Source organism: Chiloscyllium punctatum, chromosome 24 (genome assembly GCF_047496795.1).
Source record: "Chiloscyllium punctatum isolate Juve2018m chromosome 24, sChiPun1.3, whole genome shotgun sequence".
NCBI lineage: Eukaryota > Metazoa > Chordata > Chondrichthyes > Orectolobiformes > Hemiscylliidae > Chiloscyllium > Chiloscyllium punctatum.
Window position 1 is genome coordinate 66,024,234 of NC_092762.1, and position 16,048 is coordinate 66,040,281.

The following is a 16,048-nucleotide window of genomic DNA, read 5'->3' on the forward strand; positions in this document are numbered from 1 at the left end:
TTTGGCAAAACTCTCCAGGATCTTACCATTAAGTATATAAATCTTGCCCTGATTTGACCTACAGAAATGCAGGACCTCACATTTATCTAAATTAAACTCCATCTGGTACTCCTTGGCTCATTTGCCAATCTGATCGAGATCCCATTGTACTCTGAGGTAACCTTCTTGGCTGTCTACTACACCATCAATTTTGGTGTCGTCTGTAAATTTTCTAACCATACCTCCTATCATTTTCTAACCATACATCCAAATCATTTATATAAATAATAAAAAACAGTGGGCTCAGCACAGATCCTTTCTTCAAAGTGCTAAGCAAATAAAAGGAATCAAACTTAATATAACTCTGATCTAACATAACATTAAAATATTTATTGCCTACTATAAATTCAGCTTCAGAAATTTATATCATTTTCATGGTCAACACATATTTGATGTGATTTCTTCTTCCTTGAAGTCAGTTGTTTGTAAACCTAATCTATTGTATACATCATCCACTGTATTGGCAGGATATTGTGAGAAAGTATGAAATGCACCCAGAAATCCAGATTTTAACCAATGTGCTCAAAGACAGTGAATTGGATGCTCCACCTACAATCTGCGTTGGCTACAGTGAGTTTAGTAAAGTGTAAGCTGATGAATTTGAGGCGAGGCAGCAATAATAACATCACTTGCATGAGTTGAATTCCAACTTGGCAGATGGTGAAAGTTGATTTCACTAAAAATAATGTCAAACGTGTAACCATTACAGATTGTCTGTTTTTTTTTAACATACAATCTGGTTCATAATGCCTTTTAAGGAAGGAAATCTCATCCTTACCTGGTCTGGTCTGCATGTGACTTAAGACCCACAGCAATGTGTTGATTCTTAACTGCCCTACACCTCGGATACATAATCCAAGTATGCGATCTCTGACTTCAATCCTGTCAATTTCTCTTCAATTAATTTCAAAGGCCCTCTCACTTCATATCTGAACATTAACTCAAAGGGAGTAAACTGAATAAATTCTTTTGGGGCATCGCTAATAGCAAACAATACAAATGGGATACCTTAATCCCAATCATTCAGGTAATCCTGACGGTGGACTCTTAACATGGTCTTCAGGGTCTGATGCCACCTTTCCAAAGCTCCCTGAGATTCAGGATGGTATGTATTTGGTTTAAAGTGCTGTATTTCTAAGCCACCCATGACTTCCTTAAACAGCCTGGCAGTAAAATTAGACCCTTGGTCTGACTGAATCCCTTTGGGTAGCCCATACCACATGAAGAAAGCTACTAGCTCCTCTATTATCCTTTTTGTCCTAAGACTCCATAATGGAATTGCCTCTGGAAATCTGGTAGACACATGGTTAGCAAGTACTGGTTCACACTTTTAGGGAGAAGACCTACACAATAATAACCTGTGTACAAGGTTCTTCAAATGCAGGATTGGCAACAAAGGTGCTAGTTTTATTACTGCCCGTGGCTTAATTGCCATTTGGCAGGTATGGCAAAAGTTAACCATATCCTTGTGCATTCTAGGCCAATATAAATGCTTTTGTGCCTTAGCCCGACTCATATTCATACCTAGGTGACCTCCTACTGATGGTTCATGTGCTACCTGTAACACTTCTTGCCTGTACGCTATTGGCAACACAATCTGGTGCACTTCTGCCCATTTCTTCTCTGCACTAACCTGCTGCGGTCTCCATTTTCATCTTAGGATTCTATCTTTAAGGTAATAACTCTCAGGAATACGATCTGATTCCTTTTTCTGAGTATGCATCTATATATATCTTTTATTAAATCGTCTTTCTGTTGTAAGTTCATTGGCCTTCCAAGACTAATCAATTGTGTCTGACCCTCTCCCTGTTCAGGTTTTTCCTGCACAATTACATCAAACAGGGTGTCCGCTAACTGAACCTCAACTCCTTTGTCCTTCTCTTTAGTTTTTGCTTTGTGCTGTGACGTATGATAGTGGGATTTTATTACTACACAGTCTAGAAAAATTTCAGAGTATTTTTCTTTTAACTCCTCAGTTCCCTAGTCTTCCTTTGGTTTCTCCACAACAAGTGGTGTCACTCTCACCTTGGATCGTGCTAAATTGTTTCCAAGAACAAACTGCATTCCTGGAACTGACACTCTGTCAAAGACTCCCACTGTAACTTCCCCAGTCCTAAGTTGGCACTCCAACCTGATCTTACACAAGGGAAAGCTAAATTTCTGTCTGTTTATTCCACAAATTACCAATGTCTCAGGTAACAGATCAGAAAGAGTGCAAATACGTTCATCTCTTACTATTAGAGACTGATTAGATCCCAAATCGCTCAAAAGTTTAACTTCTTTCCCTTCTTCCCCCAGTTCTGTCTGAGTAAATTCTATCCACAGAGGCAAAGTCTTTATATAGATCAGGCACTAACTCAATACACAGCACCTTCCTAGGCTGTGTACTCTGCTGCAGCTCCTCAACTTTCTTGTGGGGTTTCCTTTACCACTTTCACTAATACCAGTGGTTTAGCCCCTTTTACCACATCTTTTCCCATAGCATCTTTCTTTAACAACCAGCACTGTGACTTTCCATGTCCCACTTTACTACAGGCCTTCCACCTCCTTTTCACCCTCTTGGGGCTTCTTTTTTAACCTGTGGTAAACAATTACCAGTGTGCTGTACTCTTTGTTTTGTAGTGTAGGATCTCCCCTTCTCACAATTTCAATCTCTTACAGGATGAAATTCTTGCCGGAAGCTAAATTTTGCCATATGCATCTCTGTCATCTCTGCTGCTCTCCTCACTTCTTGACCTTCCTGTTCTTCCACATGAATTCTTATAGTCTCAGGAAGTGAGTTTTTAAACTCCTCCAGCAGAATTCCTCTCCCAGAGCCTCATAGATCTTATCTATTTTAAGGCCCACACCCATCAATCAAAATTACTATGTTTAATTTTTTCAAATTTGGTTCCTTCTTTGTGTTTCTGAACCATTGTCTATACATTTCTGGTACCAATTCATAAACACTCAAAATAGCCTGTTTGACATTTGCATAATCTCTTGATCCCTCATCTGACAGCGCTGCAAATACCTCACTAACTCTGCATACCAGCTTAGTCTGAACTAGTGCTGCCCACAAGTTCTCTGACCACTCCATCTGCCTAGCCAAATTTTCAAATGAAATAAAGAAGGCTTCGACATCTTTCTCATCAAAATGTGGCAACGTTTTAACGTGCATGTATATATCACTACCTTCTGTCTTCATTTCCATCCTGTTAACTTGACTTTCCCAACTAATTCGCAACTTCTAAAGTTCAAATTCTCTCTCTTGTCTCTCTCTTTCTTCTCTCCCTCTTTGCTTAGCTAAGAACCTTCTCTCCCTTTCTTTATCTTTTAACTCCATTTGCCTCAATTGTAATTTATGTTTTTCTAACTCCTGCACTTGCCTGTTTCTCTGATACACCTAAGTGCTTGACTAATTCCTTTACGTTTTCTGCTTTCCTTTTGTCCCGGTTAGACCCAACTCTGACCTATTTGCTAATTCTAAAATTATGTCCTCCTTCTGTGTTTCTAAACTTTCTTGGCAAATTTGGGAAGCATCTTCAAACCCCAGAATCTCTTTAGCAATCCTAAAAGCCATTTCTCTTACTTTGAATTTAACCAGCCATAAGTAACCAAACTTAAATAAAAGGTCTCACCTACATTTTATTTATCTAATAAACTAATAGGACACTAATTTGCATATGTTTAAATCTGTTGGGATCTTTTATACCCCAAATCTGTTCAAATCAGTCCAAATCTCAGACTGGATCGAACTAGACCCAAGCCCCCAAACCATTATGACAAGGCAGTGAACCCCTCTGTTAATTAAACTAAACAGCCAGAAAAGCTCATCTTGCCTTGTGATCTGTTAAAATATGAGTGACAGAACTCCTAAATTTCACTTTTAACAAAAATAATATTAATTTATTCTTTAACTCTAAAAGTGAACATTCAACAACTATTCACTACTGTCTAAATGCCCCCTTCTCTTAAGTGCTTATTATCTGCCTTCAACTCTATAACAATACATTTGTCCAATAAAACTCTTATTAAAATTATATCCACTTAAATTCAAAATCATACAATGGCTGTCGTTGTCGGTGTCTTTCTTCTTTCTGCTGAGGATTTCCCTGGGTAGTTGTCTTGCTTTTTACTGTGAAGATGTTTCATATGAAAAGGTACCTTTTGATGGAGAGTGTTTCAATATTTTGGGTCCCTCACTCTCTCACTCTCTCTCTGTCACTTTCTCTCTCAGTCTCATATTCTCTGGACAGCAGTTACTCTCTCGATGGTAGTTACTCTGTTTGACTTTCAAACTGCCTTCCTTTTTTTATACCCTCAACATTGGATCGTCTCATTGCTTTGATATTGGCAAAAATAATACATTCAAACTTGATTGGGTTTTAGTATCCTGGGGCATAATTTAAACTGGTTAATTTCAAATTGCTGTCAAAATGACAACCAACACGGGTATCTATTTCACAGCCAAATGTTACATACTTTCAATTTTCTAGTTCAGTCTGGGACTGCTAGTTAGTCATATGATAGGTGCTTGTAGGCTCTTCGCCTTTAACTTCACACCACTGTCCCACCTTTCTTATGAGACAATGCATCTCGAGCATGAATTTGATAAAACTTCACTGTACTGCTTCCAATGCATTTACATTTTTCCTTAGAAAAGGAAGACCAAACTTGCATACACGACTGAAATTTGGGCTCATAAATGTCCTGCATAGCTGAAACGTAGCCTCCTCTCTTGTGTGTTCAATTTGCCTCACAATAAACGATAGCATTCTATTAGCTTTCCTAATTACTTGCTGTACCTGCATACTGACCTTTTGTGATTTATGTTTTCCCCTCCTGAAACATTTGATGTCAATTGCTTGGCCTCCATCACATAAACACTAAGCCAAAGTCCTCAAACAGCGTTCATTTTCCCTGGATCACATGACTGTCTAGGGGCTCCCACATCCTGTAGTCACAACACATCACTGATGCATCTTTAGTGCATCTTAATTCATTTATTGTTATTAATCAATTCATAATCAATAAAACCTACTCCAAATATTTTAACTACTTGTCACCTTTACTGATCCTTATGCAACCTTAAAACTGCCAATACGTTTCCTAGGGTTTAATCATTAATCACTTATCAATTCCGTATGTAGTCGCTATTTATTTTTATCTAAAGGCAGTTTGGATGTGTGGGAGGTGAGAAGAATGGAGATAATTTCACAGAGCTAAATTGCTACCAGCCTGTCCTCCCTCATGCAGCTTTTTTTAACTCCTGCTCTCCACAAGGTAAACTCTCAGGTTTACAATCCATTTCAGCAGCACTCCATTCTCACTACTCTCTAGTTTGCCTTATTTACGTTGTTGAGATTATTTACTCATTCACAGGACTTGGTTGTTTCTGACTAGGGCAATATTTAGTATTCATTTCTAATTGTTCTGGAGAAAATAGTGGCAAAGCTGTCTTCTACATGGCTGTAGTCCATGAGAGATTGGTACACCACAGTGATGTTAGGAAGGGCGTTCCAGCATTTGGCCCAGTGACAATAAGAAAAACCAATATGTTCCAATTTGAATGGAGTGTGGCTTGAGGTAGTGGGGCTCCCATGCATTTTCTGCCGATGTCCTTCTAGCTGGCAGAGATCTCTGGGTGAAGATGCTATCGACTTTTTTGTGTATCTTGTAAGCAGTACACACTGCTGCCAATATGTGGTGTGGAATGTGGAAGAATTGAATGTGTAAGTGGTGAATAGTATACCAATCAAGTAGGCTGTTTTCTCCTGGACGATGTAGTTTCTTGAGCGTTGAAGCTGCATATATCCAGTATTCAACTCCACTTCTGATTTGGGCCTGTTCGATAGTGTGAAGGCTTTAGGTAGTTGAAAGGGAGTTACTTCCCACAGAATTCCTAGCCTCTGGATTAGATTAGATTACTTTACAGTGTGGAAACAGGCCCTTCAGCCCAACAAGTCCACACCGACCCGCCGAAGCACAAACCACCCATACCCCTACATTTACCCCTTACCTAACACTATGGACAATTTAGCATGGCCAATTCACCTGACCGGCACATCTTTGGACTGTGGGAGGAAACCGGAGCACCTGGAGGAAGCCCACGCAGACACGGGGAGAATGTGCAAACTCCACACAGACAGTCGCCTGAGGCAGGAATTGAACCTGGGTCTCTGGCGCTGTGAGGCAGCAGCGCTAACCACTGTGCCACCGTGCCGCTCTTATTCCTTGTAAATGACTGGTTCAATTCAGTTTCTGAGATCTGTTTATGGCCCTATCCTGTGCCTTGATGTTGTGACTTGATGGCATCTTCCAGAGACTTGATGGAAAATTTCAGAGGTATGTTAATAACACCTGTTTCTAATCTACCACTATCTCTTGTCAATCCACTCACTGTCCCTGAGTTGTTTGTCTACTTGTTTAATATTCAGTCGACAATCAGTCATAATTAGCCCTAGCTAAAAACTTGGAAAACCAAATCTATTGGATGTATTTTACATTTTCCCCGATATTGGATTTGAAGGCGGGGGGGGGCATTTAAATTCTTGAGGTGGCTTTCTTTTCCACTCATGACTTGTCTGAAATTTTACAGAAGCAGAGTCAGGTGGCCTGTGAGTCAGCAATATTGGAAGCCCAGGAGCTTTCGTAGGTATGGCATGGCAAAAGTGAGGACTGCAGATGCTGAAAATTAGAGCTGAGAGTGTGGTGCTGGAAAAGCACAGCAGGTCAGGCAGCATCAGAGGAGCAGGAGATTTGATGTTTCGGGCAAATTTTTATGTTGAAGAGCTTATGCCCGAAGCGTCAACTCTCCTGCTCCTCGGATGTTGCTTGGCCTGCTGTGTTTTTCCAGTGCCACCCTTTTTGACTCACGTACACTGCACCACAAGAGATCTCTCAAATTTTTGGACATTCTTTCTAATCAACCTGATCAGAGATGTTATTATGTACTTTTGGAGCAGTGGGACTTCAACTCGGAATCTCCTGGCCAGGAAGAAGAGTAACTCTACTGCACCAAAAGAATCCTGTACTAAAGACATAAATTAATCACACCTTGCGTTATGATCTGTACCAGAATAACAACCCCATCTATTTGACTTTGGTTGTGATAAATTGAGAATTTTAATCAGTAATACCTATTTTGTAACATGTGTTCTTTATTGTGTTGTTTGGATTAGGGAATTTCCTAATGTTTTAAATTTTATATAGTCAATATTGGAAATATATCTTTCATTTGATATAGCTCTTAATAAGTGATGAAAAATGTAGTTCTACAAATACATTAATTGTTCAGACTTAAAATACATATAAGTAAAACCATACATAAAAGGTTCAGAGCTGTGATAAGAAAGATGAAGCTCACAATTTGTTAAAATAATTATTGTAGGATTTAAATCTTATTGTTGCAACTTCTGGGAGCCATGCTGAGGTATATAAACAATCATTCACTACATTCACCATCATTCCTTGTTAAGAATCAGTTGCTGCATTGTTTGCAATCAGCATTAACTCTTATACTAAGAGTTTGAGTTGTGACATGATATTCTGAAAAAAGTTATCAATGTGTCTGGTTAATCAATAATTGTCTAAATTAATATTTCAGCAGTATTGTCACTCATTTGTCACTTAGGATGTGGTGGAAAATTCTGAATCAGCCGATGTTAGGTTTTCATTCAGAATACTAATGAAGAAAGTAATGTGACATTTTATTACGATTGTTTATCTTGGAGCTCTGTAGAAACTTTGAGTGGTCGATGATGGAATGTTCGCATGTTTAGTGTTGGCAAGCAAGAAATCCAGTTAATGAGTAATTAACTGAGCTGAAAAACTTAAAGTTTTTCAAAACTTTAATTGTCAGAATCTGCAATCATTTTACAGCTACTGCGAGCTGATTGGGGGCATCTGCTCTTCATCAAATTCTTGTGAAAAACTCAGAGACACTTTTATTTGGGGAAATGAGATCTTACACTTTAGCATCTTGCTCAATGGTATGGAAAATCTGTTATGGACACTCCATACTCAGTATTATGAAAGGAGCTGTTGTGTTTCCTCGAAATGCCTAAACATGGCCTGAAAATGAAATAGACTTCATGCCTTTTGGTCTTTCAGTAGAGCGGTTGTATTTGTTGTAATCTGGATTAGATGAACAGAATGTCTTGCTTAGTAGCAGTCTGGCTTCAGTTTCATTACTCCTGCACATTTTAACAAGGTAGAAAGCTAAGATTTTGGTGAACATTGTTTGTTGAAATTCTATAAAATTAATCTTCCTCACTTTTGTAGGTGGTAGTCAACTGCTTGTGAATTTTCAAATTCTAATTGTTTTCCAGTAGTTTTATCTCAATTTCCCATGGTACATTTGAAAAAGCTTTTATGAATTGATGCAAAATTGCTGCAAAAGAATTATTACTGAAACTAACAGAAAAAACTGTGAAAGTAAGATATTCCCTTGAATACTGACTTTGATCATTATCAATCTTTGATATCTTTAGTGGTGTGTGCTCAAGGTTTGCAGGCCAAAGATAAAACAGGTTCTAGTGATCCTTACGTCACGGTTCAAGTTGGGAAGACTAAAAAACGTACCAAAACCATCTATGGAAATCTTAACCCAATCTGGGAAGAAAACTTCAACTTGTAAGTCATTTTGTATTTCAGATATGCATTTTACTTTCTTATTTGATACAATTTATGTATATTTACATTCAAAGTTGTTTCATCCTCCAGCTGTAGCTTGTGCACTGCCCTCACATAGTTACCAACAACCTTCTGCATAACTGTGATTGTAGTATGTTGTTCACTATTTTTTCTCAATTCAGTATTCAATGCAATTGATTACATGATTTATCTCCAGAATCTCTTACTTTTATGGCAGCTCTCATTTCCTTACATGATTCCAATCCTGCTAATTTTATGAGGCCAATAATTCTGGGATGATTTGTGCTTTGACTCCTGTCATTTATTTTTGTTTCTCCTTAGAGATTATTCATATACTTGTACTGTATGGTCTTTCTCCTCCAAAACCTATCCAATTTCATGACTTTGACTGCTGTGTCTGGTTGCCTGAAGTTGTAGACCAACCCAAAGATTTTGCAATCTATTGTTAGCAAAATCAAATCCTTGCTGTTTGGTTGCTTTCAGAAATTTGAAACCCTAATTCTCAGTTCACTCTCAGAAGTTTTAGAGCCAATTTGCATATCCTCCTGTTGGTCCTGGAATTTCAAGTCACATGTGCAGCGTATTGCCAAAACACTTCTGAAATATTTTCCATCTCCATCATCATCACTAAAGCTCTTATTTTCAAGTTTTTGTCACCTTCAGCACCTATTTTCCATTGACTTCTTTGCGAGTTGGACCGAAGAGTCTATTTCCATGTTGCACATCTCAATGATGTATGACTCTCTCTCTAATTCTGTTGCATGAGTACCATTCCATAAGGAAATTTAAAATGATCCCTATGATGATGCCATTATTTATTGTCTCATCCTCTAGATGACATCGTTAAAAGTTTGTTATCACTAAATGTTTCAATGACTTTGATCTCCCTATAACTACAACCTGCTAGAGCACTATATTCCAACTTTCATCTTTGACTCTCCCAAATTCACGAGGAGAAAGTGAGGGCTGCAAATACTGGAGATCAGAGTCAAGAGTATGCTGCTAAAAAAGCACAGCAGGTCAGGCAGCACCCGAGGAACAGAAGAATCAATGTTTCAGGCATAAGCCCTTCATCAGGAATCCTGATGAAGGGCTTAGGCCGAAACATCGATTCTCCTACTCCTCAGATGCTGCCTGACCTGCTGTGCTTTTCCACCACCACACTCTCGACTCTCCCAAATCCAGTTTACCTTGTTTCATCTTTTTCCAGTTCCAAAGTCATCTACCTTTCAATTCTACTTTTTTGTTATCTAATCTAATTATTTTCTACCCCTGCATTAGTGTAAACCTAAACTGTGAGGTCCCTTGGAGAATTATGCTCCAGTAAAGGTCCTTTATGAATGCATGTTGGTGATCACAGCAACATTTAAAAAGAGTAGTAAAACTATAAGAAACAGGAGCAGCAGTAGACTGTTCAGCTCCTTGAACCTGCCCCATCATTCAAATAGAATCATGGCTGATCCAACACTCCTCATGTCCACTTTCCTGCTTTTTTTCCTGTAAACCTTGATTTTTATACTAATCAAGAAACTATCCATCTCAGCTTTCAATATAGACAAGGATCCTGCTATCTCAGCTGTCTGAGGCAAGCAATTCCAAAGATTCAAACCTCTCAGAAGAAATTCCTTTTACTCTCAATCTTAAATTGACACCCCTTTATTTTGATACTATGTCCTCTGGTCCTAAATTCTTCCACGAGGGGAAGCATCCTCACATACCCTGTCAAACCTCTTAAAAATAATTTGTTTCAATGTGATCACCTCTCACTCTTCTAAACTCCAATGAGAAGAGCCCCAACCTGTTTAATCTTTGCTCATAATATAATCCTTCCATACTGGGGATTAGCCTAGTGAACTTGCTTTGAACTGTTTCCAATGATATAAAATACCTTTCCTTGAATAAGGGGACCAAAACTGCTCATAGTATTGCAGATATGGTCTCACCAGCATCTTGTTCAGGTGCAGCAATGCTTCCCTAATGTAATATTCCAACCCCCTTGAAATAAGGGCCAACATTCCATTAATTTTCTGATATCCTGCTGCACTAGTGTGCTAGCTTCCTGCGTTTCATGCACAAAGCCCTTTTGTGTTGCAGTTTTCTGCAGTTTTTCTCTATTTAAATAAGGTTCCTGATCTCCCTTCCAAAATGAACATTTTGTTACATCATACTCCATTTGTCAACCTTTTGCCCACTTAATTATCCCATCAATATCTCTGTAAAGTGATTGTATCCCTATTTTTGCATCATCTGCAAATTTTTCTACTGTACATTTGCTTCCTTCCTCCATGTTGCAAATATAAATTATAAACTATTGGCGTACTGGCATTGATTCATGTGGAACCCTGTTGATTACAGTTTGCCAACCTGGAAAATAACCCCTTATCCCCACTTGCTGTTTCTTTCCCATTAGCCAATTCTCTGTCTATATCAATACACTATCTCTAACACCATGAGCTCTTTGCTTTTAACTTAGTTTTTTGTGATGTACCTTGTTGAATGCCTTCTGAAATTCTAAATACAGCACATCTACTGACCATCTTTTATCCACTCTGGCTTAAACTTCCTTGAAAAGCCCTAATAAATTAGTCAGATACAATTTCCTCTTTCTAAGGTAAAGCTGACTCAGCTTGATTAGATTATGATTTTCCATATATGCTGCTATAACTTCCATAGTAATTGATTCCAACATTTTCCAATGATAGATGTTAGGCTAACAGGCCTATAATTACCTGCTTTTTGCCTCCCACCACTTTTAAATAGGGGTGTCACAGTTTCCCAATCCTGCCATACTTTTCCAGAATCCAAGGATTTTTGGAAAATTAGAACAAGAATAAAGACAAAAGAACAATATAGCACAGGAACAGGCCCGTCAGCTTTCTATGCCTACGCCGCTACATTTGTCCTTCCCTGCTAAAACTGTCTTCACTTACAGGATTTGTATCCTTCTATTCCCTTTCTTTTTATGTCTTTGTTCAGGCATTTCTTGAATGCTGCTATTGTGTCAGCTTCCACCACCGTCTTTGGCAACACATTCCAGGCACTCACTACCCTTTGTGTGAAAAGCTTGCCTCGCATATCTTTTTTAAACTTTCTCCCTTGCACCTTGACCCTGTGTCCCCTAGTAATTGACCCCTCCACCCTAGGAAAAGGCTTCCTACTTTCCACTCTATCTGTACCATTCGCAATCTTATAAGCTTCTATTAGGTCACCCCTCAACCTCCTGCAATCCTGTGAAAACAAGCCCGGCCTATCCAACCTTTCTTCATAGCTAAAGTCCCCCATGCTAGGCAACATCTTGGTAAACCTTTTCTGTACGCTGTCTATCCACATCCTTCTGGTAGTGTGGTGACCAGACTGTAAATAATATTCCAAGTGTGATCTAGCTAAAGTTCTATAAAGCTGCAGCATAACTTTTCTATCCTTATACTCAATGCCCTTTCCAATGAAGGCAAGCTTGCCATAAGCCTTATTTATTACCCTATCCAACTGTGCTACCACCTTCAGTGATCGCTGGACCTGCACACCCAGATCCCTTTGTATATCAATACTCCTAACGGTTCTGCCATTCACTGTATAATTTCCACCTGGACTTGACCTTCCAAAATGCATCACTCCACATTTGTCCAGATTGAACTCCATCTTCCATTTTTCTAACCATGCCTCCAACTGACCTATATCCTGCTGTATCCTCTGACAATCCTCTTCGTTACCCACAACCCCACCAATCTTCATATTGTCTGCAAACTTACTAATTAGACCAGCTGTGTTTTCCTCCAAATCATTTATGTAGCTCATGGACAGCAGAGTTCCCTAAACTGATCCATGGAACATAACTTGTCACCGCCCTCTATTCTGAAAAGCAGCCTTCCGCTGCTACCCTCTGTCTCCTGTGATGAAGCCAGTTTTGTATCCATCTTGCCAGCTCACCCTGATATTATGTGACTTCACTTTTTGTACCAGTCTGCCATAAAAGACCTTGTCAAAGGCTGTGCTGAAATTCATGTAGTCAATATCAGCTGTTTTCCCTCATCAATGATTCTCGTCATCTATTCAAAAAACTCAATCAAGTTAGTGAGGCACAACCTCACCCACACAAAACCTTGCTGTCAGTCGCTATTGTTTCTTAATGCATATAGATCTTGTCCCTGAGAATCCTTTCCAATAATTTCCCTAATACTGACATGAGCCTCACAGGCCTGTAATTTCTAGGATTATCCCTGCGACTCTTCTTAAACAATGAGACAACATTAGCCATCCTCCAGTCCTCTGTGGCCAAAGAGGATATAAAGATGTCTGTCAATGCTTCAGCAATTTGTTCTCTTCACTCCCTCAATATTCTGGGATAGATCCCATCAGGACCCAGGGCCTTATCTACCTTTAATACAGACAGACAACACCTCTTTCTTTTTAATAGCAACTTGGCTTAGAAACTTGACACTACCTTCCCTGAGATCATCCTCCACCAATTCCTTCTCTTTGTTACAGCCAATACAGACTCTGTTGTTACTTTGTTTAGGATCTTAGGATATAAGCCATCTCAAAATTCTCAACATATACACCTCAAAATGCTTCATTGGAGCTTAAACCAACAAAAAGTTAAACCAAACCAAGCATTTTAAAGGACGAGCATGTGTTAGAAGATCATGAAGTGGATTTCAGGGCTTCAGACCTAGTAATGTGAAAATGCTAGTTGTCGGCTGGGGAACATTGCAGAGGTACTAAGGGTCTGAATGAGGTTACAGAAAGAGAGGTGCAAGACCATACATGGATTTGATCACAAGATGAGAAACTTCAAATTGAGATGCTGGTGGTGTAGAACCAACTTAGTGACCATATTTTCTTTCACAATACAAGTCTGAGTGTTATGGAGTGCACAAACATGGGTGTGTGCAGCTCCAACAACATGCAAGAAATTGGACACAATAAGGATGAAACAGTCCACTTGCACCACATCCAACATTTACTCCCTTCGCTGACACACAGTAGCAGCAATGTGTACCATCTACAAGATGCTTATCAAGCCTATTTCAACATCACCTTCCAAACTCATGACCTCTAGAAGGCCAAAAGCAGCAGCTGCATGGGAATACCACTACCTGCATGTTCAACACTGAGTCTCTCATCACCCTGATTTGAAACTATACCCCTGTTCCTTCTCTGTCATAAACTCAAAATCCAGCACTGGTATTCTTACATGCCAAGGACTGCAGCAGTTCAAGAAAACACCTTCTCCAGGAACTTAGCGATGGGCATAAATACTGGCCTAGCTACCTACACACATGTCCCATGAGCAAATTAAAAAAACGCAAATTATTTTATTTCCAAGAGACTGGAATGAAGATATACCTTCAGGTTTCTCCCATAATTACCATTTACCTAGTTAGTTACAAGTGTATATGTGGCTTAAGATGACTAGGTACCTTTCTCCTCATAGCAAAATGCTCAATTGTCAATGAATAACTTTAAACCTCTTGAGCTTGGAAACTCACTGTCATTGCAGGTTCATATCTATCTTTGAGTTTTCCGTAATGCACCCAACAGCTGAAAGTTATCAACACTAGAAAAGTAGCACATTTTTGGGATCTGGACAGGAAAGTGGAGTTGAAGCCAAAGAATATTTAATGATCATATTGAATGACAAGCCATGTGTTCTAGTCCTCCTATTTCTTGTTCTCAGCTATTTCATACTTCTGAATCTGAGCTAGCTGTGCTCATTCATTTAGCCCCGATTAGATGAGCACCCAATTTATTTGAAATTGTATGAATGACCCTTGGTTAGCTTGTTGAAAATTTTATTTTAATCTATTTGAAAATCTAAAACTGCGAAACAAATAGTAAAACAAACCTTATTGATTCCGAAAATAACCATTGTTTTGTTTCAGTGAATGTCACAACTCCTCTGATCGAATAAAAGTACGAGTGTGGGATGAAGATGATGACATTAAGTCACGTGTAAAACAAAGGTTTAAACGGGAATCTGATGATTTTTTGGGCCAGACCATCATTGAAGTTCGAACCCTCAGTGGAGAAATGGATGTATGGTATAATCTAGGTAAGGACAATGTTTAGCTTTCCCTTGTTTAGCTTCCCATTTACTCTGGTAATCTTGTTCTCAAGGTATATCTAAATGGATAATAATTAAGAATGCAACATTATCCATGTAAAAGTGGAAGTTGCCTAGTTGCACACATCCCCAAAGTGTACAGCTCTTGTACGACAATAATGTGATGATGGCCAGGCAAAAGTGAATGCCTCTGACCAATCTCCTCCCCTGAAATAACACACGATGAGATGGCTAACAGTAGGGATATAACTATGAAATGTGAAGATATTGTCGATACATTCTCTATAGAACATATTTTTTTCAAAGCGTTGTGTAGAATATGTTATGCAGACCTCTCAACTGGTATGACAAATGTGTTGAATTTTTTATTTGTATTTATTTCCTTTTTCAGTTACTGTTTTAAAGTCTGAATATTGCTGTGAACACAGTCAAAAGAAAATGCTACAAGACCTGAGATTCATTGCCATACAGGTTTTTAATTTTTTAAAGTGTGTGCCTGTAGTGAACAAGCTCAAAGAAAATTAAAGATCATATACTAGTCTGCATGTCATCTATAAAGGTCAAGAGATAATATCTAATGTAAAGTATCAACATCTCAATCAAATTTTATTGATGAAAGGCTTTAATATCCGTTTTAAACTTCAATAGAATAGCATCTGTCTCAGGATTTTCGCTAAGTAGATGCTTATTAAAACAAAATACATTTAAAACCTCCAAATGTATGAGAGTTTATACTGCATAATTAAATGTAAATAGAACTATAGTTTAAAATAAATGACTTAAATACTATTTCAACTAAAATAAGTATATATAAACATTCAGTTTGGTTAGGTCACTGGTTTGGGATGTGGTGGTCCACTGTATTTTGGCCTTGCACATTGTGCTATTTAAGAATACTTTTGAACTTCTTCAGTTATAAATTTCTGACTTGCACTAGGCCGCTTGAGAAACGATGACCATTGAGGAATACTTCTCAGCACCAATAGCGGGTATATCTTGATAACCTGGTAATAGCTTATCCAATAATCTTTATAGTAAGTTAGAAATTCCGTGTCAGAATCTGGAGAAAACTTTTGTAGTGTTTCACCAATAAGAAGGCTCCATGATGATCAAGCCTTGAACCAAGGGGTGGTTGCCAATACCATAAACTCCAGTGAGATAAAGCACACCTAGCCCCATTTTAATTTTGTTTGTTGAGAATACTGTCAGTGAATTTCTTTTGAGTATCTGTATCAGGCTGGAGGCCTAGGTGTTGTTAATAAATACTGTTTGTTGTTGTAGTGTTATAGAAGTACATTAGTTAATATT

At 38.5% G+C, this 16,048-nt stretch overlaps 1 protein-coding gene across 8 annotated transcripts in view; it reads left to right on the forward strand.

Annotated features, from left to right (window-relative positions):
- Positions 1-16,048, forward strand: part of LOC140494648 (protein unc-13 homolog A-like) — a 425,496-nt gene that overhangs the window by 258,231 nt on the left and 151,217 nt on the right. For all 8 annotated transcript variants that reach the window (XM_072594058.1, XM_072594057.1, XM_072594065.1 and 5 more), the window contains 2 exons: positions 8,514-8,655; positions 14,559-14,728. In XM_072594058.1, the coding sequence (XP_072450159.1) occupies positions 8,514-8,655; positions 14,559-14,728 (312 nt within the window). The remainder of the gene's footprint in view (positions 1-8,513; positions 8,656-14,558; positions 14,729-16,048) is intronic.